Below are 22,541 nucleotides of genomic sequence, written 5' to 3'. Positions count from 1 at the left end.
AAAAGTCCTTGCTGAGCGAGGCTAGACACCTGAGGGAGGTACCTGGAAACTGTTATGGGAGGAGAAAGCTAACTCTCAAAAGGCTGTGCTCCAATCTTTGCCAGGTTTTGTAAACTGAAACATGAGAATTCATATGCTTTTATACCTTTTAATTTCTTTAACCAGAATGTCATGGTTTTTCTTTATTGATTTGCAGAGATAACACTTTTTCATCACAGCCTGTAATATATTTAATAGTGTACCAGGATTGATTATGCTCTATAGATACCACACTGCAAGACTGTTGAATGTTGCATTATTTTTGACATTTTAACATTACAAACCAATAGGAATGGACATGGGGTTTTATCTTCATTTAAAGCTTTTAATTTGAGATAAAATTTCCATGGTAAGTATGATGACTGTAATGAGTACTGATATGAAGGAAAGATTTATATATTTTTAACAATTTGCTGTGTTTAAGAGGCTGTGCCTGTGAACCAATACAAACACTCTGAAGTTCACGAGTGGTCCAGGCTTCATGTACCAATCACGTTGGGCTGAGTCACTGCTTTCCTCTCAGGGAACTCGGTAATCATCTTATCAAACACGAAACAGCTTATTTTCATAGCACTTTGCTTCCTGGGGAGATTTGTAATTCTCTCTGAATGAGTTGTTCTTTGCTCTTCGCTTATCCTCGATGTCAGGGAATTTAACATATATTTGTTCTTAGAATATCACATATTTCCCTCACCAAGTCCTAGAACTCACGGTATGGGTGTTGATCTTCCGTTGTGTAGATCTCAGACCCATCCCTGAACAGACTGTATGTCAGCCAGTGGGCATTGGGGAAATCAGGTGGACTCCAGGAGAGATTGATGGCAGAAGAACTTTGAACCCATCCTCTGGGTGGAGGTTGCTGGGACGGAGCTAAATTACAACAGAGAGAGCATTTATTAACAAAAGTAATCGATAAACGCACTAGGAAGCTGAAGTAAGATACTCTCCAAAGTGGCCGTTCTGATTCAGGGTCACTTTTTCAAGAAGACATGTGGTTTACCAAGACATTAATAAACAAAGGATATGCATCACCAGTTCTCTAAGACAAAGATTTTTATCCTACAGGCATAAAACACACTTGTGGCTCAGGGCAGCTGACAAAAATAGGGTTATCAGAGAACCACTAGATATTTAAACATTTCTGCACCTTAGTTTAAAAATTATAACACAAGGATTCATAACGTTTATTTTTCCATTGAATTTAAAAATGGACAGATTCCCTTGAAATTTAACATTAAATTAAATATTTGAATTTAAATTAAAGCAATTCTTTGATGCTGAAGATAGAATTTTTCCATTCTAGCAAACACAAGCTCTTATTTTACTCTGAAGGGACTAATTTCAAGGACTAATGTGTGCTGACATAAATAGATATGGGTGCCAAAAACTAAACATTGTCAATTAAAATGTGAATCCTTATGTGACTAGACTGACACTTGTGAAGGGTGCTTTTGTCTTTAGATTGTTTTCCCTGAACTCATCCAAGCATGGTAGAATATAGAAGTGAACTCAAGAAACCCTATATTTTTCCAACTGGTTATTTTCCTGTTCACCTAATTTTTGAGAGTAAGCTTTGTTATTTTCCCAGAATACAGAGAAGACATAGAAGAAAAAAATAAATCTGAGAAAACACCTACCAAAGTCCAAACTCCACTGACTTTGAGCAAGGAGACTTGATACACTTCTCACTGAACAAGATATCACAGGTATGCACCGTTGAGGGATCTGACTTTAAACCCACCAATCCTTTTGTCAAGAGGTACTTTCAGAAAAGATGCAAAGACCCGAGGCTAATGAAGTAGCTACAGCGACGTTATATAAAACGTCTGAAGTCATCTGATGGCTCTTTCAGGGTCTCAAGATAAAAGACTAATTGCATTGAAAATATGTGTAGCACAGGAAGCGAATGGTCAGAGGACTGTCTTCTAAAAGGTTTAGTGACAGGGCATGGTAAGAATACACTCTTGCTATGTATGAGAGATGCTCTCTAGTTTACTCTGAACCCTAGGGTTTACACTTTCCTAGGAGAGTCACAGCCCACCATGGGGTCCTCTTCTTAACTATGATTTATTGTTACAGAAGTCACAGATTACTGTTGCCCAGGGGAAAATTACCTCAGTGAAATCCAAGGGAACCAGGTGAAAGCTGCTGAGAGCTCTCCCCTGATAGTCTTAGGGAAGCCATACTAAACCTCTTAGTAATTCATTGTGAACTTGTGTGGGAGTAGCGGGGGTCTTCCTAGAAAGGCAAAGGCTTGAGCTCCATTAACAACAGAGGTAACAATGAGAACATAAAATGTGCTACCACACTTGGAAGACACATGAAATTCAGTGCCCGGGTGTCGTTAGGGGCTTTTCACATAGCACATGTATCTGGCACATATCAAAACTGCTAGAAGGAGCAGACCAGCTACACACAAATTCCAGTCTCTATGAAAGTTCCTGTGTCCAAATCTATGCTGTTCTGTTCTGGGAAAAGTGAATGCTCATAAATTCTAAGTTCCTTGATGCCAACCAAGGTGTAGCTTTGTAAGCAGGCCCTTTGAAACTAAGCAGTCATCCTGAATAGACTAAGCTGGGCATGGAGAGGCTTGTAAAAGGGTGTGTCTGATGACCAGAGCTGGGATTTGCAGATATGAGGTCATGATTCTTAGAGAAGAAACGACTCTCCTCCATTTTACTAAACCAACATAATTCCTAACTGCATTCTGAATACTTCCTTATACCTAGAGATAAGTGTACCTCTTGTCCCTCATCAACAAAGCTTTTGTTTACAGTAGGTACAGACAATTATAGAAAACCACACAGGTCAAAGTGCAGAGACTCCTTTTTAAAGAATGAAACATACCAGTGTAACAGGCTCCTTCTGTTGGGGAGTCTGATGTTTGGGTCCAAGCCTAGTAATTTTGCTAGGCCCATGAGTGTATTCAGATATGAACTGGATGCTGAGCCTTTCTTCATTTACATTAAGAACATAATAAATCCATCACTTAGGATCATGAAAAGTGTCAGAGATTCTGGCACCACTGCAAGCAGTGTGGAGAGCCCACATGTTTGGTCTCTCCTTGAGATATCATGCACTTTACAGTATATTGGTCTCATATCCCTTCTTGTTGCAGCATTCCTAAACCTCTGTTTTCATACAATTATAAATAAAATTTTTACTTGATTTTATTTTCAGGGTTAATATTCCTAAATACAAGTGATCTGTGAGTGGTTGAAAAATATGAATATATGCATTTGTATATAGACAGTTTTGTTTAAGTTCACAAATAAAAGTTTAGAACAAGCTATGGTTTACTAGGAAGCAATATAAAAACAACCATTTAATCACCAATTTTTTTCGGCCTCTCTGATCTATGGAGGTGACTAGCTCTTGAAAGGATAAATTAAGTTAACATGAAAAAAGAGACTTGGATGGGAGAGAAATAAGAAGCCAGAGAGGGCCTTATATGTAATCCACTGCAAGAAGTTAGATTTGGAAGTTAGATCCCCAGGACCCCATGGGGACTTCTTGTCCAGAGAAACCCTTACTACTTTCATTATATACAATCTGCTATAACTGGAATTTAGATCCCAGGACTCAAAGAGGATGTCCTGTCCCTCTCCCAGCTAGTCACAGATGCTGTTGGTAAGCTATCATCAGTATGTTTCCAGGAAATAGGAAATATCATCAAAGGTGATAATCCTATAGTGACAGCCTGTGTGAAGGACACCATGAGCTACTTAGAATTTCCAGGAAAACCTTCAGACACCTGTTATGCATAGGCAAACAACAACCAGAAGCAGCTCCCAGCTTTAATAATAGCTACCACACTAATGTCCATCTGTCACCTCACATTCTTGTGATGTTGGCTGTTCTCACTGGCTATATAGAATAGAAAAGCAAGTTATGGAGCCCACTAGTTCCAACACTCTCCCTTTTCCTGCTTTCCCCTTTCTTACTCCCTTTCTCCCCTTCCCCAGCTCCCTTAAATGTTGAAAGTGTGGTTCCAGGTAAGTCATTGTTTCAAACAAACAGACTGACTGTGATATCATCACACAGGGAACTTCCTAGCATTTTGATTCATGACACACCAACAGTCCCATTAGGACAGTATGCACAGCACAGCATACTGCAGAGGGTTGCTATCATATGTTCCCAAGAGCCACCTTCTAGGAATTCTGGGAATATATGGTCTTAGAATAAACACAGAAATACAATCCATATAGTTGTGATTATATAACATAGTTATAAAGTGAAGAACTGCAGGTGACCTTCAGAGGTCAACATAAGACACTGTAGAGTGCTGGAAAGTCAAAGCATGCCAAATGCCATATTTGTATAAAATAATTAAAATTATAAAGTGGGATGCAGACTCATGGTTAATATTAAGAAGAAAGTAGCAAGAACAGAATATCAATAAGACCTTGGTATTCTGTAAACATAATAACTATTAAATTATATTATTAATAAAATATTAGAAAATGTTCATAAAACTGATTATAGAAGAACATGAAACTTACAATAAATAACAAATCTTCTATTTGTTATAGTAAATTACATGGAAATACGTTTGTGAGCTAGGGTGACTAATCATTTTTGTTTGAATAGAAATATCATGATTTTAACAGTAAATGTTGACATTCTCGGGAAAAAAATCACCTTGTCTGGAGAAAACTGGAATTGTTTTTGGTTTTCTTTCCTTTGCTAGTGACTTTATTCCAACAAACTATTGTCAGTATTTTACTACAGCCTTGTCATTCAAGAAATTTTAATTCTTTAATCAAGGAAAAGCTCACAGATTTCCTTTAGTGTAGCTAACAAACTCACCTTAGTCTAACTCTTCATACTGGGCCTATATATGCCTTTGTATATAGACAATCTTGTTTAAGTTCACAAATAAAAGTCTTTTTAGTGACTTCTAATGGCAGAAAGCATTGAGATCCCCCTCCCAGGGCCCCGTCACTCACATGCCGGCAATGGGCCAGGATGGACTTACTTTTGCTGCAGCCTAATAGATTGTTGATATCCAAATGACTTGCCCCAGGGACACAAACATCACATTTTGAGCCAGTGACAAATTCCTTGCAGAAACACTGGCCTGTGACCGCATCACATGTTTCATTCGAGGCTCCTGCTAGATGACAATGACAAGGCTGGCATCTGAAGACACATATGGAAAGTCAGAAGAGTGCTTTAGTTAATAATTCATAGGATATGTCATAACTATCAATAACATTGTGGTTGAACACAGCTGGGTTTTGCCAATGTATTGGAAAGGATGCTTGCACTGCACAAGGACACGGTAAAAGGAGACAGAAAAAGATCTTTATCAAAATGTTGCTCACACTTAAATTCATGTAAAGATTTTGCTGATGTCCATGGGATAATGGCCTAAGATGAGGCCTAGGGAGATGGATCAGTTGGATCAGTTGGTAAAGAACTTGATTAGTACCAAGTATGGGAACCTGAGCCTCGATCCCCAATGCCCATGTGAAAATCAGACAAGGTGGCAAGTGCCTGTGAGGTCAGCATTCAGCGATGGAGTCGGAAAGGTCCTTGGGCTTGTTACCCAGGCAGTCTAGAAGAACTGGTGAACTCAAAGTTCAATGTGAGACCTGACTTCAGAAAGTAAGGTGGAGAATGACTAGGGGAGTTATAAAAAAAGTGGCTTTTGGCCTCTATACATAGACAGACAGACAGACAGACAGACAGATAGGGAGACAAATACAGACAAACAGGCAGGGAGGCAGACAAATACAGACAAACAGACACACACAGAGAAACACACAGACACACACAGACAGACACACACAGAGAAACACACAGACAAATACACAGACACATACACACACACACACAGATACACACACATGACACACACACAGACACAGACACACATACACAGACACACACAGGACACACATACAGAGACACACACACAGACAAATAAACACATACACAGACACATGACATACACAGACAGACAGACACACTCATACAGACACACACGACATACACACAGAGAGACACACACACAGGCAAATACACAGATACATACACACACACGCACACACAGACAAACACACAAACACACACACAGACACATACACAGACACACACATGGTACACACAGACAGACAGACAGACAGACAGACACACACACACACACAAACACACAAATATGAATTATACTCTAGCCAACAGCCATGGTGGTGGACTCCTGCAATCTCAGAATGTGTGAATCAGAGGGAGAAGGATCAGGAGGAGTTCCCAGTTACACAGTGAGTTTGGTAGTAGCCTGAGCTACAAGAAGCTTTGTCTCAACAACCCCCTCAACAGCTTTTACGTATCATGGTGCTTTGTCATGATTACCTTTAACACAAACTATGCAGTTCAATGAAAATTGTATTTTCTTACAATAGAAGTTCTGCTGTCAGCTAAATGTTTAAATTAGGTACTTTTAATTTAAATATCCAGTTACAACATAGAAACTAAGAATGAGCCATTGCTCTCCCTAAAACTCTTCAAATTCTATATTTAGTTCAAAAAGGATAAATCTTGCTGACATATTTAGATAGATTATAATTATTGTTGGTGCTTTGTATGGGTTGCATTTATATTGTGGGCACTGTGTATTGGTTTCATTTATTTTTTGCTTGTTTCTGTGATAAAATGTCTCATCATCCTATAACATCAGCCCCTTCACAGAGATCAGAGTAATTGACTTTTCTCCAGCCTCATATGGATAAACATGGGCCAACAAAAGCACCTTAAAAGACAAATGGTCAAATCTGGCCCCCAGTGGAAGAGGATCATCCATTGTGACTAGAAGTCAAGGTGCAGAAGCCTAAAGCAGGAGGTCATACCACACTACATCCAGAAAGTAGATGCCTGTTACACAGCTCTCTTTCTCCATTATACACTCAGCATCCCGGCTAGGGAATGGTGCCACCCACAACATGGAAGTCTTCTGGTCTCAATGAACACATCAGCACAATCTGTATAGGTCCATCTCCCACAAGATACTAGATTCTGTCAATAGGACAATTAGCATTAACTATCGTTTACCCAGATATGACTGGAGAAATGACAGTTACCTTGATCTCTGCGAAGAGACTAATATTATAGAACAATCAGGAATTTTCAGTGCAATGTACAAGCTCTTAGACCTAGAATCATCTGTAATATTTGCAGTACTCACTTTCAGCAGTGATAGAGAAGGAAGGCTTTCTCTTTGGGGTGAATTATTTACATGCATGGCATTTCATTAGGCTAAGCAGTCTGGGCATTAGAAGGATTAGAGACGTAAGAGTAGCCCCTGAAAGACTGTTGAAGCAGGGACTTCCCATGTGGTACATTGAAAGCACACTAAATAGATTCCCCTGTTTATTCTATAGAGAAACTGGTGGACATGGTGACTTCACCCTACTGCAAATTTTATGGTGTGATCTCTTGGGTAATCATTCAACACCCTTAAAAAGGCCGATAAAAGCCAAAGCTGCAAAATAAGCTGAAAATTTGTTTGATGGGTGAATCTGCCGTTGGGAATAAAGCACGTTTTCTCCTGAAAGCGACAGTACCATAGTTGTCCTTTTTGTGGTTCCGGTAAAAGGACTTTATCCCTGCAAACAACACTGGTGGTCTTTATCTGGACATGGACACTAGAATTTCTTCCCCAATAGATATTTTTTTAAGACAAAATATTAGAAATGAGAAAAATTATGCATTGAAGTTAAAACAGAATCATAGAAGCAATGAGATGCCTGATTTGATCTTAATTCATTACGTGATAACACTTAGAGTATATTATTTCTACGCTTCGATATAATAATAGTTAAAAATAGTGGCCTGAGCAGTAAGAGGCAGCTTCCCCCACCCCGCCTCTTTCTATACATAAATACCACTTTCTATACATACCACTCATGAGTGAGTGTCTCTTGAGTGTTTCAGTTTTTATTGCCATTTACTCAGGGGACAATCACACTTACTTTACATACAGTGCAGTTAGAGTAATGGCTTGCAGAGTGTAACGTAATTCCATGTCTTGATGAAGCTCTATTTCCTTCCAGCCGACTGCCATCCACACATCTCAGAGTCAACTATGTCAATATCCATGGGATATTAAGTTCCAAATCCAAATGGAATAAATAAATCACTTCTTGGGAAAGCAAGCAATGTTTTGAGTAATTAAATGCATCTATTCCTGTTTTATTGTTTCTTCTCCCACCCGCTGTTGTATCGAACATATCCAACTTGTTATAATTGCTTAGTTTCAGTTAGCGAGAATTTTCCTTAAGTGAAATTCATCAGAGCAGATTTTCTAGAATATTACAGTTTGCAACCAGCCCAAAGGACACAGAGGATAATACTGCAATTAAGGCTTAAATGAAATGATTCCTTTAAATTTCTCAGCCACCCAAATACAATTTCAAACATTTCAAAGACTCTTTAGCAAATAAGCCACAAGTTTGAGAGCAGTTTTTCTAATGCCCCTCCTTGGAGTATCAACCAAATGAAATATAATTCACATTTATTAAAACAAAATTAGACACAATAAAGGAGAAGACATCTTAGGCTTCGAAAAGAAGCAACAAACTAAGATGAATTGTGATATTGATTTTGCCAGGATAAATGGTTTTCGTAATATTAATATAAAGAAACCTTTATTGCACAGACTCTCCTGGCACAGCCTGAGCTTCTCCTGCAATCTGTTTAAAATCTTCATTTTTCATCCTTATGGGAAAACCTCAGTTGCTAAATGGATTTCATAAAGAGTAATCTGTCAAGATTTATATAGATAAACAATTTGTGATGTTTATTGACCAGTTCATTATGATAAACAAAACAGGAGTGGGGGGGAGTGCTCTGCTCCTGTCTGCCAGCACATGGCTGCTATGCTCTTACCCCCTCTGCAAATCACTGTTTACCAGGTACACTGAGGGGATAATTGTCTTCTGTCTCTTAAATGACAAATCTCCTCTATTGTGCTTTCCTGGGGGTTTCTTTTACTTATACAAATAGCATCCTAATTATTGTTATTGAAGAACCATTATTCATAATGAAGACCATGTGCTTCAGGACTGATGATAACTGCTGGGAAGTTTGTCTGAAGGGATACAGGGAGACAAGTCACCTGTCTTTGGTTGGGGACCTCAACTCAAATGTTCATGAAAGTGACTAACACAAGGAGTGACATAAGCACCCTTTACTGAGGCCCAGTTATGTTCTTAAGTGGGAATCCACACTGAAAACATAATAAGGAGTGTTATGTCTGCTCCTGTCCTCAAGGAGTGCACGGGCGACCGTGAAGGAAATCATGAGAGTAGAAGCTGGCAGTTAGGGATGCACTCTGGTTGTGTGTGTGTGTGTGTGTAGCACAAGATTGAGAACAAGTATGGGCAGGGCCTAGGGAGAGTACCAGCTGAACATCTCTAATATGAAAAAGTAAAGACTGAAATGTGAAATCTAAAACTGTTTATGATAGGATGACTCAGGTGGAAAACCCCACATCTCATCTGATGGGTCACAGTCAGAATACAGGGGCATTTGATATATAGTACTGAGTACATTTAGGCTTTGTAGAGTGTGTGTGTGTGTGTGTGTGTGTGTGTGTGTGTGTGAGAGAGAGAGAGAGAGAGAGAGAGAGAGAGAAAGAGAAAGAGAGAGACAGAGAGAGTCAGACAGAGACAGAGAAACAGAGAGACAGAGAGACAAACAAAGTCAGACATAGAGGCAGAGGCAGAGATAGCAGAGACCGACCAACAGAGAGATGCGTGGATGTTAGTGTGTGTGACTGTACAAGTCCACATATGTACATGCAGAAATTAGAGAAACAAGCGAATCCACCTCCTCTATCACTCTCTTCCTTATTCCATTGAGACAGGGTTTTTCATTGAACTGGAAGTTTGTCATTTCCTCCAGTCTGACTGGCCTGGCATCTTTCAGGATCTGCCTATGTCTGCCCCCAGTACTACAATTACAGCCTTGTGCTGCCATACGCAAACTTTTATATGAGAGCAGAGGAATGATAACAAAAGTCTGAATGCTTGCACAGTGTCATGGTTGTTTCTCAGACAACTGGACACAAGCTTAAATCATTTGGGAAGAAGGAACATCAACTGAGGAAGTGCCCCCATCATACTGGCCTGTGTAAAAGTCTGTGGGCCAACTTTGATGAGTGAGTGATGTGGGGGTGGAGGGTGCAGCTCATTGTGGGAGTTGCCAGTCCTGGGCAGGGAGCCTAAGCTCCCTGTGGTGGGGGTGTCAGTCCTTGAAAGGGTGCCCTGAGCTCACTGTGGGAAGTGCCAGTCTTGGGCAGGTAGCTCTGGATTATATGAAAAGGCAGGTACTGCTTACCAGCCAGTAAGCAGAGTTTCTCCATGGCCTCTGTTTCAGGTTCCTGCCTCCAGATTCTTGCCTTGAGTCCCACAATGGTAGACTAGAATCTGAGAGGTGAAATAAAACTCGCCCACCCCTATTTGCTGTTGGTCAGGTTGTTTCTCATATTAACAGAAAGCTAAGCTGGATATACCATAAGCACTCTGACCCACTGAGCCACCTCCCAGGCTTGCAATCGGAATGCTTGGAAAACAGATCAGCGTGGGCGATGGTGACCCACTAAGCTGCACCAATGAGGAGGAGACATTGGCAGATTAGGGTACTGGGAAATGAGCAAACGGAAAGGGCTTAGAATTGAAAAGTTCTCAGTAATTAAGATTAGCGAATGATGAGCAGAAATCTGAAAGAGAGGTAACAAACACTCTAGAGCCATTCCTGGGCTTCTAACTCTCTAAGAGAGAAGGTGAAGACATCTTTCAACACAGAGCATGAAGGAGGAAGAGATTCCAAGTCATTGAGGCTTTTGGATTGGCTAACTAGTCAGGAAAAGAAAATAAGATGCCAAGGCCAATTTCAGGAACTGGGATAAGCATGTTCTACTATCAGCTCAGCACAGTCAGGATACAACACGCATTGCTGCATGGTCGTACAGTCAGGATACAACACACACTAGTGCAGGGTCACACACAGGATACAACACACACCGCTGTGTGGCTTCACAGTTAGGATACACACTACACTGCTGCATGGTCACACAGTCAGGCTGCAACACACACTGCTATGTGGTTGAAGTTTTACTGAATGAAGCACCAAGAGAGACTTAGGCTTAAGATGGGACACCAGAAACAGATCAAACTGTGGATGCTGGATGTAAAGACGCTTTCATTTTATTGAGCTTTACTTGTTTGGTATCATTTTCCCCTGGGTGACTTCCCTTTCAAGGCTGACCTCAGTCATATTTCCTGGCGGCAGAATACTCAGCTCACTCATAGCTGCAGATGTAGAGGTGGCTGGAGCATCCTCTATAGCAGCATGGCTTTCCCTGGGCACTTTCACCCCTGTGGTAGATATCGGCCTTGAGGTTGACACCCAAGCTTCTTAGTTCTCCTTTGTCACAGCCTCCCAGAACATCTGCATTCTCTTAGAGCTGAAGTTTGATTTGTAGTGGGAGGATATAGGGTGACGTCATGAAGTTAGCATGAGTACAAGGCCATGTTTATATGGATTGCCAAGGAATAAACATGAGTGCTGGCATCTCACCTAGGAGAAAAGAGTGACTCAAGAACCAGATTCAGAAAACCTTCTCCAGGCTTCAAATCAGGAACTCATAAAAATAGGCCATGCTATCGACACCCTTGCCTTCATGCAATGAAGGCATCTGATCCCATCAGGAAGCATTCCTGTTATCTACAGGGAAGCTAAACTCCTGAGCATGTTCTGGACCTGAAGCCAGTATCTCCTCCCAGAAAGCTAAGCCCCTGAGCATGTTCTGAACATGAAGCTAGTGTCTCCTCCTTTGCTGACACTCCATATCACCATGCAAGTAGTTGAGGTATATGAGTGTTTTCAAATAGAAGAGAGATTACATCTCTCCCTCATGGCTGCAGAGGTAGTCAAAAGAATAGACAGAAAGTCACAAGAAGGAAGCATTCCCTTCCATTGGAGGTCATGCCTCTGATGTGTAATGACAATGGCAGAAGGCAAGTTGTGCTACTTTATGAGAAAGTGGCTCTTTTAAATTCCATAGTTTGAAGCAGGTGAGAGGCCATTGATCAGGTGTTCTGAAAGGGGGTTTTGATTAGGTGAATCTTCATTTCTCGTAAAGTTCCATCAGTGCCCATACAGTTAAAATCTGAAGACGCTTAGTGCGTTAGACTGTGAGAGTCTATCTAGTTACAGGCTCCGCAGTCTTTACCTACAGAGGATAGACAGTATGTGCTTCAGGTTCTGTGCACACCATGTCCTCTACTACAACTCACTTTTACTGCTGTCCTCAGAAAGTAGCCGGGAAACAATGTACAGAGAAGAGCATCACTGTGTTCCAATTAGAAATAGGAAGCGGGCTACAGTTGAGCCCCAAGTGACAGAAGGGTGACTTTTAGTATAGCAGATCGAAGTATGGCGCCTGACAGTGCCCAAACCTTAACTGGCAGAATATGAAATCTATTTCCTTACTTGGTAAGAACAATTCTGCAAATATGGTTAAAGAGCTGGAGATGGTATGCTGACCACAGATGATCCAAGAACATTCAAGGAGATCACAGAGGTCTTTATGCAAGGACGACAGGGAGGTGAGAGAGACAAATAATAAACAAACAAACAAATAAAGCCAAATGATCAAAACTACCACCACCAACAGTACGAAGTCCATTGAGGAGAGAAACCCAACCCAGAGAAGGCAAAGGCTGCTCTGCTGTTTGACTGAGCTGTGAGTCACAAAAAAGAAAGGGTTGAGGAGATCACTTGGTCAAGAGCTCACCTTGTAAGCAAGCAAGAGACCTGTGTCCAATTCCCGGAGGAAAAATTATAATCAACAATTTAAAATAAAACAAAACAGCATAATGCAGCAGTGGGGAATATTGGAAACACATCCCTGGGGTTGACTGGCTAGCTAACCTAGCCTAATCAGAAAGTTCTAGTGGAAGATCTTATCAACATCATCATCGGAGTCATCATCGTGATTATCAACATTATTAACAACAGAAGCAAAGGCTGGGGAAATGACTCCATTGGTTGAATGCTTGCTGTATAAGCAAAAGGGCCTGAGCTTGAGCCTAGTACCCTTGTTGCTATGGTTATGGAAATAGAAACCTGTAAGCCTAGTGCTAGAGAGTCAGAGCCAAGGATTCCTGGAGCTATCTGACCAGCTAGCCAAGTCTAATTGGTAAGTTCCAGGTTAAGTGAAAAATATCTCTCAACAGATGAGGTGTGAAGAGATTGAGGAAAGCACCCAGTGCCCATCTCTGCCCTTAATATCCATGTGCACACAAGGTAATATGATCCACCCCCACCCATTAACACACATACATACATACACAGTAAACACTACTTCTCCTCACCCCTTAAAGAATGTATGTAGATTATAGGAGGAGTCAAGATGAAGACAATGGATTTTATCCTGGAGTTTCCATAGGAAACACAGGTGGCCTGTTGACACCTTGGTTTTAGTCCACTGAAACTAATTTAGGACCTATGACCTCTAGAATTATAAGATAATAAATCCTTGTTGTTTTAAGACACTGAATTTACAGTAATTTATTATATCCAGGAGCAAGCTAATATTCGTGGTCTAGTGGGAAAGAAGAGCTGAACCCTGTCCTGATGCTCAGCTCTGGACCATTCCCAGTTTGTCATATCGAGGACGTGGTGCCATTAATAACATACAAAGCCTGGCATTCCTTGAAGAGCTTTCCACAATCTATATTAGGTAGACTTAATAGATAGAGACCATAAGATCATTCAAAAAATGACGGTATGCTTTTCCTTCTAAGCAGATCCTTTTAAACAGTGTTCTCCTGTCCATGAAATGCAGGGGCTATTTTCTCACTCCAGAATCTGGGGTGGCCTTGTGACTTCCTTTTAAAAGACAGAATCAGGCAGAAGTGGCAGTCTCCAGCGTGAAACTCAAGTGCCTTTGTATTCTTTTCTGTCTTTCCTAAAACTACCCCTGCCTTATGACCCAGAGCAAGCTGTGCTGTGGGCATGGGAGACTGATTGGAGTCTGTCACCTCAGACAGCAGACATTGACTCACAGAGTCACAGAGAAGCCCGGGTCTATGAAAAACATGCAGCAAGTTTTACATCTTTACTGCCTAAGAGGAGTTCTTGGCAAGAGAACTGTCTGCTTTTATTTGAAGTCACTGATGTGGTCCTCGGAGCAAAGACCTACTGAGACCCATTGGTGATGGGCATCGTAAAGATTACCAGACCAAATCTATGACATGGTGTTCCCATGGAGGATCTCAGCAGTAAAATCTAAATAATCTCGAGGTGGGAAAGTCTGGCCACTTGTTTTGTGAAGACTAAGCTTTCAGACAGCTGAGAAGCCTCAAGTGCTGGTCTTGCTACTAGAACACAACTGCAGTTTAGTGTTAGACCCACCTGGCTCCTTGCATCTTAAAACAAGGTAAACTGAATTAGTGCCTCTCAGTGGCTTTGAACACTAAAGAAGAAACATTATGGGTTGTGACATATGAGAGTTACATTTAACAAAAAAATAATGGGAGAGGGCACCAGAGGAACTTGACATAACTCTGGGAAGCAATCACTCACAGTCTACGTGAGGGTGATACCAGGAAGTTCATGTGCCCAGTACAGCAGTGAGCCAGATGTGGCTCACTTTGATTTTTTCTTCTTCTTTGTTTTAGAGTTAGACAAATGTGATACACATTCCTTGCTTTATTGATTTTTTTTTCACTCTTGACAAAATTTTCTTGCTTCTTTGTTTCAGGGCTGGTTAAACCAGAGGCAAATGAAGCAATGTGTTCACTGGTATCAGCTCTTGGAAGAACAAAGCCACCTTTCTCTGATTGGTACACTTGGAGGATGGAACATGAACTTGAAAGCTGGCAAAGGCTTTTCTAGAGTGGGCCCAGGATGCTGTGATTGACAGGTGTAGTTCTCTCGGCTTTGCAGTTTAGGGTCAGTGTCTACATAGTTTGCTTGTTTAGTGCTTTGGGATTATCTTTAAAGAATAGTGAATGTAAGCCAAGAAAACCACCACCACAAAACCCAGAGGGCATTGCTCTCCTCAAGAAAGAGTCACAAAGAAAAGGCAGGAATGGAAAGAGCCCTCAGAATGGGAAAGGCACTATGATGAGGATGTCACAGACCTATCCAATACGATGAGAAACAGAGCGTGCTTCTACGTCCGAATGGCTTGGCGACAGAACAGGTCACTGTAGACATTGGAAATTAATACGTTTGCATTAGCAATCACCTACCATAGTGACACTAAATGAGTTTTTTCTTTTTCATTTATAAACATCAAGACACAATTTTTCCTATACTTTATATCCACGTACATCTAGACCATAAATGAGCTTTTTAGAGAAATTAAAAAAAAATTCTTTTAGTTTTTCTCAGGTAGGGTGGCATGTAGCCCAGGCTTGCCTTGACCTTACTGTGTAGCAGAGGATGGCTTGGATTGATTTTAATCATCCTTGACTCCCTTGCTCCTCTCTCCTGAAGTGTTAGAATCGTAGAGATCTACCACCATAGTTACAGGATAAAGCTGTTTTTCTTATGCCATATAAGAACCCATAGTGTTTAGTCCACTCTTCATTGTAAAAATGGATACTGTGGGTGAAGTGTAATGACAGCAAACAGAATTTAGCAGAGACATCCTAGAAGACTATCATTCAGAAAAGAAATGGGAATCATAAACGGACGAGAGTCTATTTGTTTCCCACTCCATGATGAGCAAACACACACTGGAGCAATTCTTATGGCACAGTTTGAAGTACTTTCCCCTCATGACCTTCATGAGAGAAGGTCTCTTCTCTAATGACTATCCATGTTAAAGTGAGGAGTGACAGCAGAATTCATCAGCAAAGTAGAAGGGTCAACTCACATCACAAACAGCCCGCATGACTGATTCCAGAAAGCACAAGTGGATCCTGGAAAGACTTGATACCTTTCTTTTTAGTAAACACAAGTGGTTTCATTTACGTGTTCCTGTAGTGTCTATGTAGAACATACATATGAATGTGTGCCCATGTGTTCATGTGTAGACAGATGCCAGAGTGAGATACCTGATGTCTTGTTCTGCCAGTCTCTAACCTATTCACTTGAGATGGGGCCTCTCACAAAACTTGAAGCTAGATTGGTGCCATTGAGCTCCAGTGACTCTTCCATCTCCCTCCTCCACAGCACTAGTTACAGGGAAGCATATGAACATAGCTGGCTCTGGAGGTTGGAACACATATCCTGATGTTTGCCCAGCCTGTGGTATTACATGATGAGCCAGGACTGGGAGCTTTAGTCTTTCTATGCTTTGCAGAGAAGCTTTGTTATAGGCAGCACTCTTACTTTCCACAGTTCTTTTTAGTGTTAGCATATGGATTATGTCCTATAATGCCCAGACTAGAAGTCTGTAAGCCCTATTAAGACACCTTTTATTTAGAGAGGGATGTCCCTTTAGTCAGGATAATGAGGATATGCCATCTTTTATCATTAAGATGAAATAATTGATGACCTAAAGAGGTGACCATATACTCAACAACAGTTATTGATGAAGTAATGTAGTGGCTGATGTCAAGGACAGAGCTTAGTCATGGATGGGCGTGTTACATAGGAGCAAACAGCAAAACAGAGAGTTCGGAAACAAAGAGCAAAACAGAGTAGAGACTTGGACACCAAAGGAAGAGTGCAGTCTACTTATTATGACAATTAAGTCAACCATAACATTGAAAAGAGGATGAGTCATGAATAGCAAACAGAAGTCGGCCTTTCCAGTGTCATTGACTGAAGCATCCCATGCCTTGGTGTGTCCAACCCACCTCACCCAATCTTGTCTTCCTTCAGTCTGGATATAAAAGAAGTCATCCATGGCTCCTCTCACTTCTTAGAGACAATTAAAGATCCTGGAGGTAGGGGTGTGTGTGTGTGTGTGTGTGTGTGTGTGTGTGTGTGTGTGTGTAAAACATTAGAATTTCAGTGTTGTGTATCAAGTCATCTTTCAAATTAGATTTCAATTAGACGTTATAAAAAACAAACTACTTTTCTCTTAGAGCTATTTTTTTTTCTATTTTAGAAATGATAACCACAAGGACTCTACGAACAAGAGACTGGTTTGGGGACTGATAGTCCCCGTCTCTTTTGATACATACCTCTTCCCTCACATACAGTCTAAGAGGAGCTGATACTGGCCTGGCACAGCAGACTACATACTCTGACCTCACCTATTTTCAGAAACAACCTCTCAGTATGCTTCCCTTGCAGTCAGGGATGACCTTCCACTTGGGGAAACACTTTTAAGCTTTTTTCCATGATCTCTGTCCTCCCTGGTAGTCTTTCCTACTAACAGTTCCACATGTTAGTTAGAGCACAGATTCACCTCGATTTCAACAATGTTCTTATTCCATATGTAGCCCATGGGAGTCTTGCCTGCTTCCCCCATCTGGAATCTTTCAGGCTTCTGGATGATTCTTTACACTGATGCTAAGGGAGCTCACTTCATTTTTTTTGTTATTCTAATCAGGCCCCAAACTCTGATAAACTCTAAGAGTGTCAGATAGACTGTATAGTAATACCTTAGCTGGTCTAGCTAATCTCGGATAAGTCTCTTCCCATTCATATTTGCCAGGTATAAATTACGTATCAGTCTACCCATCTCCATAATGGCAAGTGATTCATGTGCTCCTTCAACAAGTGTCCTAGATCCCTCTAGAATGACTCAAATATAAGGCATCATGGATACTTCTGTCATTTCCTCCAGGGCAACTCTATTCTCTAACAATCTTTCCTTAACTCTTGCTTATCTATTCTATTTTGGCATATACTTTGTCTTTGATAGAGATGAGAATTCCATGGATCATTTAGGGGACTAGGAATGTCACTCAATGGTAGAACACTTGCTTTACATATGGAAGTCCATATGTTCCACCCTGATGCTACCAAAGTTTGCTATTCCTTAGCTGTCTGTGTTACATGGATTTGGTTATCATATGCACAAAGAGTGGCGGATGTGAAAAAGATGCAAAGAAATGAACAGGAAGAAGCAAGAAAAAATGTTTTTAAAATATAAGTGAACACAAGAATGAAAAATCACATAATAATGCTCAGGCCTTATAAAGTGGGAGAGGCCAAGGAGATGAGCTGGTAATGAAGAGATGATAGCATATCTTTGTACAGCTTTATCCAGTGAAGAGGCGTCTGTTAAGTTAAATAAGTGAAGAATTTGATAAATCAAGATTCATATGGGAGGATGGGGAGATGAAGGTGAGAAGGGACGGAAGGAACAGAAAACAAAACTTAGGAAGGGATCACACTCAAAATAGGCCAGTTTTACAAGGGTTGTTTTCCTCTATGACTAGATAGAAAGCAAGAATATATAAGAAGGCAGACACACTGGAGGAAGAGAGGCAATCTGGAGTCATCTCTTTCTGTTGCTGTTTCATCTGCTCTGGAGGGCTGGAACATCTACAAGGTGTTCAGGGAGCTGAAGTCAAAGGCATCAGCCACCGTCTGAAGGGGCAGGAGACTAAGGTAGCAAGAAGTACATGCATGATGCAAGGCTGTGGGTCCATTCAGCAGAAGTTCATCCTCAGTTAAGTCAGCCCAGGGCAGCAGCAAGGGGGTCACCTACAGAACTAACCTACAGCCCAGCAGAAAAGACAGAGCTTGAAAGCAAAACAAAGATGGTTTTGTCTCAGGATAGGAGCAGAAGATCACAAAGCTGGTCACATGATTGATCAATGTAGAACCAGGAAGGGATAGCAGCATAAAAATTAAATGAAGCCTAGGAACACGTTAAGTGGTGGTTCTGGGAAGAGAGACTTGGAACAAGGTCATCTAGTCATAGCACAATATTTCTGAAATCTTGAAGATTTGAGACACAGAAAGAATAAGCCAGTGTTAGACATGGGAGAACTTCAGTAGAAATTGAGGATTTCCATAGTTTAAGCATTAGAGATGAAAGGAAAGAAATGCATTATCCCTGTATTAGCTTTGCATCACAACAATGAATGTCCTAGACAATGTACATAAAGAAAGTCAAGGCTTCATTGGTTATTCCCATTGTTGGTTGCTATGGTGACACATCATCATGACACATCATGTCAGGGGAGTGTTTGGGAAATGAAAAACACAGAGGAATGGGCTGAGGTTTCATGTCTCCCTCAAGGACATTTCCCACTGGAATGACAACCTCTCACTTGGCCCTAACTGTAAAAAGGAACCATATCCCAAAGGAACCAAGGTAGGAGGAAGCCTTTAAAACACAGGTTCTCAGATTGAAAATACAGGGATACTCCAAGTACTCAATGAATGAAACTTGGAAGAATACATATGAAGGCACCATGAGTGGGAGAAAAATGCTTTCCTGTTAAAGAATAATGTGTAATTTTATTAAGGTCACTCTTTCTCTGAGTCAATATGAGTCAGATAGTATGCAGAAATATTCAACTTAATCTGCATAAAATCAGTTATGAATCATCTTTCTTTAAATTCATACTTGTCTAGATCTTCCCCTGTCCTGAAATCGACCTGTCATAGTTTGGCTCTGTTTTCTACACTCTGCCCTTTCATGGATCACATAATTTCACTAGATTCAAAGTTTGAAAATACCTCAGTGCCTTCCAATACTGCAGACTCTACTGTCTTCTTTATCTCTTCCTACTCCTCATTAGTTAATGTTAACATTTCAATCTACTGTCTAACCCAGATACTCCATCTCCAGTGCTAGCCAGACATCCTGCAGTGTGACAAATGACAGCACACTCTCCTGTAAGCAGGTTTGGGTCCTGGAAAAAGCTGGGATAGGAGGTGTGATGGGTAGAAATGGAGAGAGAAAGAAAGCAGGATTTTATCTCACCAAAAGCAGTCTTGGATTTAAGGAAATTGAAGGGTGAAGATTGCCATAGACTCAAGGGAACAGTGTCTTTCTTTAAAAAACATAAGTTGGGGGCAGGGGAAGGAGTTTAGATGACAAACTGCTTGCTGTGAAAAGCAACAGGACTTGAATTTGAGATTCAGAATCCATACACAAAAGTCAGGCATGGTGGTACACACTTATACATCTAGTAGGTCCCTGACTCTGCCTGGCCTAATAGGCAAATTCCAAGCTAGTTGGAGACTCTTTATTATAAAGGCCAGCTCCTTGGAAAAATACCCAAAGTTGACCTCTGACTTCCATCTGTAGAAATGTGTGCATGTGCACACACACACACACACACACACACACACAGAGTAAAAACAAATGAGACAATGAAGATATCTCTTGGTCATTGAAGAGAGTTTTTCAGTGATGATAGGAGAATATCAAAGTTCACAAGGACAGAATGAAGCAATAACCATTAAGTTTAGCAACCAAGATATCAAGGGTTCAAAAATATATTACCCAAAGAACATTTCTGTAGAAGTTATTGCTTGAAAATTGACCAAGTTCTTGTTGAAAAGGAAAACTAAAGATAAAAATCTATAATGTTTTGTTATCCATACAAATAAAGATTTACCTCCCTTTCTCGGGATCAAATCCAAAGTAATGGTCTTGACACTGGTGACAGCTCCGCCCAGTGGTGAAGGGATCACGGCAAGAGCACTGCCCGGTGACACTATTACAGATGTGGCTCACAGCACCAACTATGTGGCATGAGCATGGCAGGCAGCCAGTGGCATTGCCAGGAGAACTGTAAAAGCCTAGAAATAAGAAAAAGATTTCATTTTCACTTTTGGTTCAATCTTCTCTCAAAATGATGTTTTAACAGCACACAAAACCAAAATAATCTCAAGGAACCCGTGAGCTTTACTACAACAGTGGCTAGAGCCCTTCTTGATGAATATATTATTGATTAATATATTGATTAATATATTAATTACAAATAAAAAAAATTCGGTGACCTACATGAAAATTTAGTGTAGGGGCTGGGGAGGTTGCTCAGTGTTTAGAACACGTGCTGCTCTTAGAGAAGCCTTCAGTTCAATTCCAAGTACTCACATGTGATTCACAACTGTCTCAAACTCCAGTTCCAGGAGATCTGAGACCCTCTTTTGGCCTCGCTGGACACCAGGCACCTGAGTGATGTACATATATACATGCAGGCAAAACATTCATTGGAATTTAAAATAAGTTAATTCACAATTTAAAATAATTTAGGCCTATTTGAAGTTCTTCACTTAAAACCTGGCCCTCTTCTACTCAGCTCTAAGTAGTTATCAAACAGGAAGTGATGTATCCTATATACCAGAGAGACATTTGATAATAATTCAGATAAAGCATAGGATTCCCAGTTAACATTTAATTTAACAGTGATTTTGTTGTTAAAAAAAAGCACTTTACTCATACTAAGTGGTTATTATTTGAAACTCAAATGTAATCGATCATACAGAACATTGTTAAAATTCTCAACCCTTAAACTGTCTCCTTCATGCGTGATCTACATTTTGTTAATCATTGAGACCTATGAACAGTGTCTCCAGAGGATCTTTTCCTTCCCACCACCCTGTGAAGGCTGACACTAAGTTTTTCATGGTGTGTACCAGGAATCAGTGCTACAGGAGATTCGCATACAAGAATCTGTTTAGATGCTATTGTGTCCTTCGTGCAGAACAGAAAACAGAAGTTTAGAAAGGTTCACACTCCCACCCTCATCACACTGAATTAACGACTGCCACAAGCCAGTTCTAAGCACAGGCTACCCAGCTCCAGAAGCCACTTGCCCGCTGGCAAGTCCTGACCTCCTCTCGATCTACTCTTCACAGTGGAGTTTAAACAATCTTTCTCAAAGGATACTTTTAATGTCTCTTCCCTCTATTTATGGCTTATTTCCCTCAAGAAAAATACAAATATTAGCCACATTTCTACTATGGCTCCCACTTTGGAATCAACCACCCCTACCCCTCTGCAGTCATTTCCCCACACAGAAGGCTGCAGAGCTGCTTCTTCTTTTTCTCTGTTCCTGACCCTTGAATGCCTTTCTGGGGGTGCAGGGGACTGCTCTGTCCATGGCAATGGTTTCAATCTGTCTCCTCTGCTCTATAAGCCAGGTCTCCTCAGTTCCATGAACAAATTTCTCTAGGCCAATCCAGGCATGCCTCTGATAGCTTTCGCTGCGTCCTGCTGATTCCCACCAGTGCCCAGAAACATGTAATTAATCTAATTTTCATCAGCCTGTCACCTGCATCAGGGGCAGAACCTCATCTGTATAACTCATCATTCTCTCTGCTACCCATAGTAGGCCTTCAGTAAACACTGATGAGTTAATAAGAATGGGCTCTAGGAGTCAGTGAGTTCCACAGGCACTGCACTCACAGAACATGCCCGCATGCACATAGACATACAAGTGCATGTGCTTGGACTATATACACTATACACAGACACATACACACCACATATATGCATACCACACAGAGGCACATACACACACACCACATACACACATACCACACAGAGACACAAACACACACACATACCACACACACACCACACCATACTATACATAGACACATACACACCCATA

General features: G+C 40.9%; 1 protein-coding gene across 2 annotated transcripts in view; it reads right to left on the bottom strand.

Annotated features, from left to right (window-relative positions):
- Positions 1-22,541, bottom strand: part of Ush2a (usherin) — a 668,288-nt gene that overhangs the window by 499,448 nt on the left and 146,299 nt on the right. For both annotated transcript variants that reach the window (XM_028760212.1, XM_028760216.1), the window contains exons 13-15: positions 20,538-20,721; positions 5,021-5,184; positions 751-909 (exon numbers count right to left, since the gene is read on the bottom strand). In XM_028760212.1, the coding sequence (XP_028616045.1) occupies positions 751-909; positions 5,021-5,184; positions 20,538-20,721 (507 nt within the window). The remainder of the gene's footprint in view (positions 1-750; positions 910-5,020; positions 5,185-20,537; positions 20,722-22,541) is intronic.

Source organism: Grammomys surdaster, unplaced genomic scaffold, assembly GCF_004785775.1.
Source record: "Grammomys surdaster isolate TR1022 unplaced genomic scaffold, NIH_TR_1.0 130, whole genome shotgun sequence".
Lineage (NCBI taxonomy): Eukaryota > Metazoa > Chordata > Mammalia > Rodentia > Muridae > Grammomys > Grammomys surdaster.
Note: the sequence above shows the minus strand (reverse complement) of the source record. Positions and strands in the feature narration are given on the sequence as shown.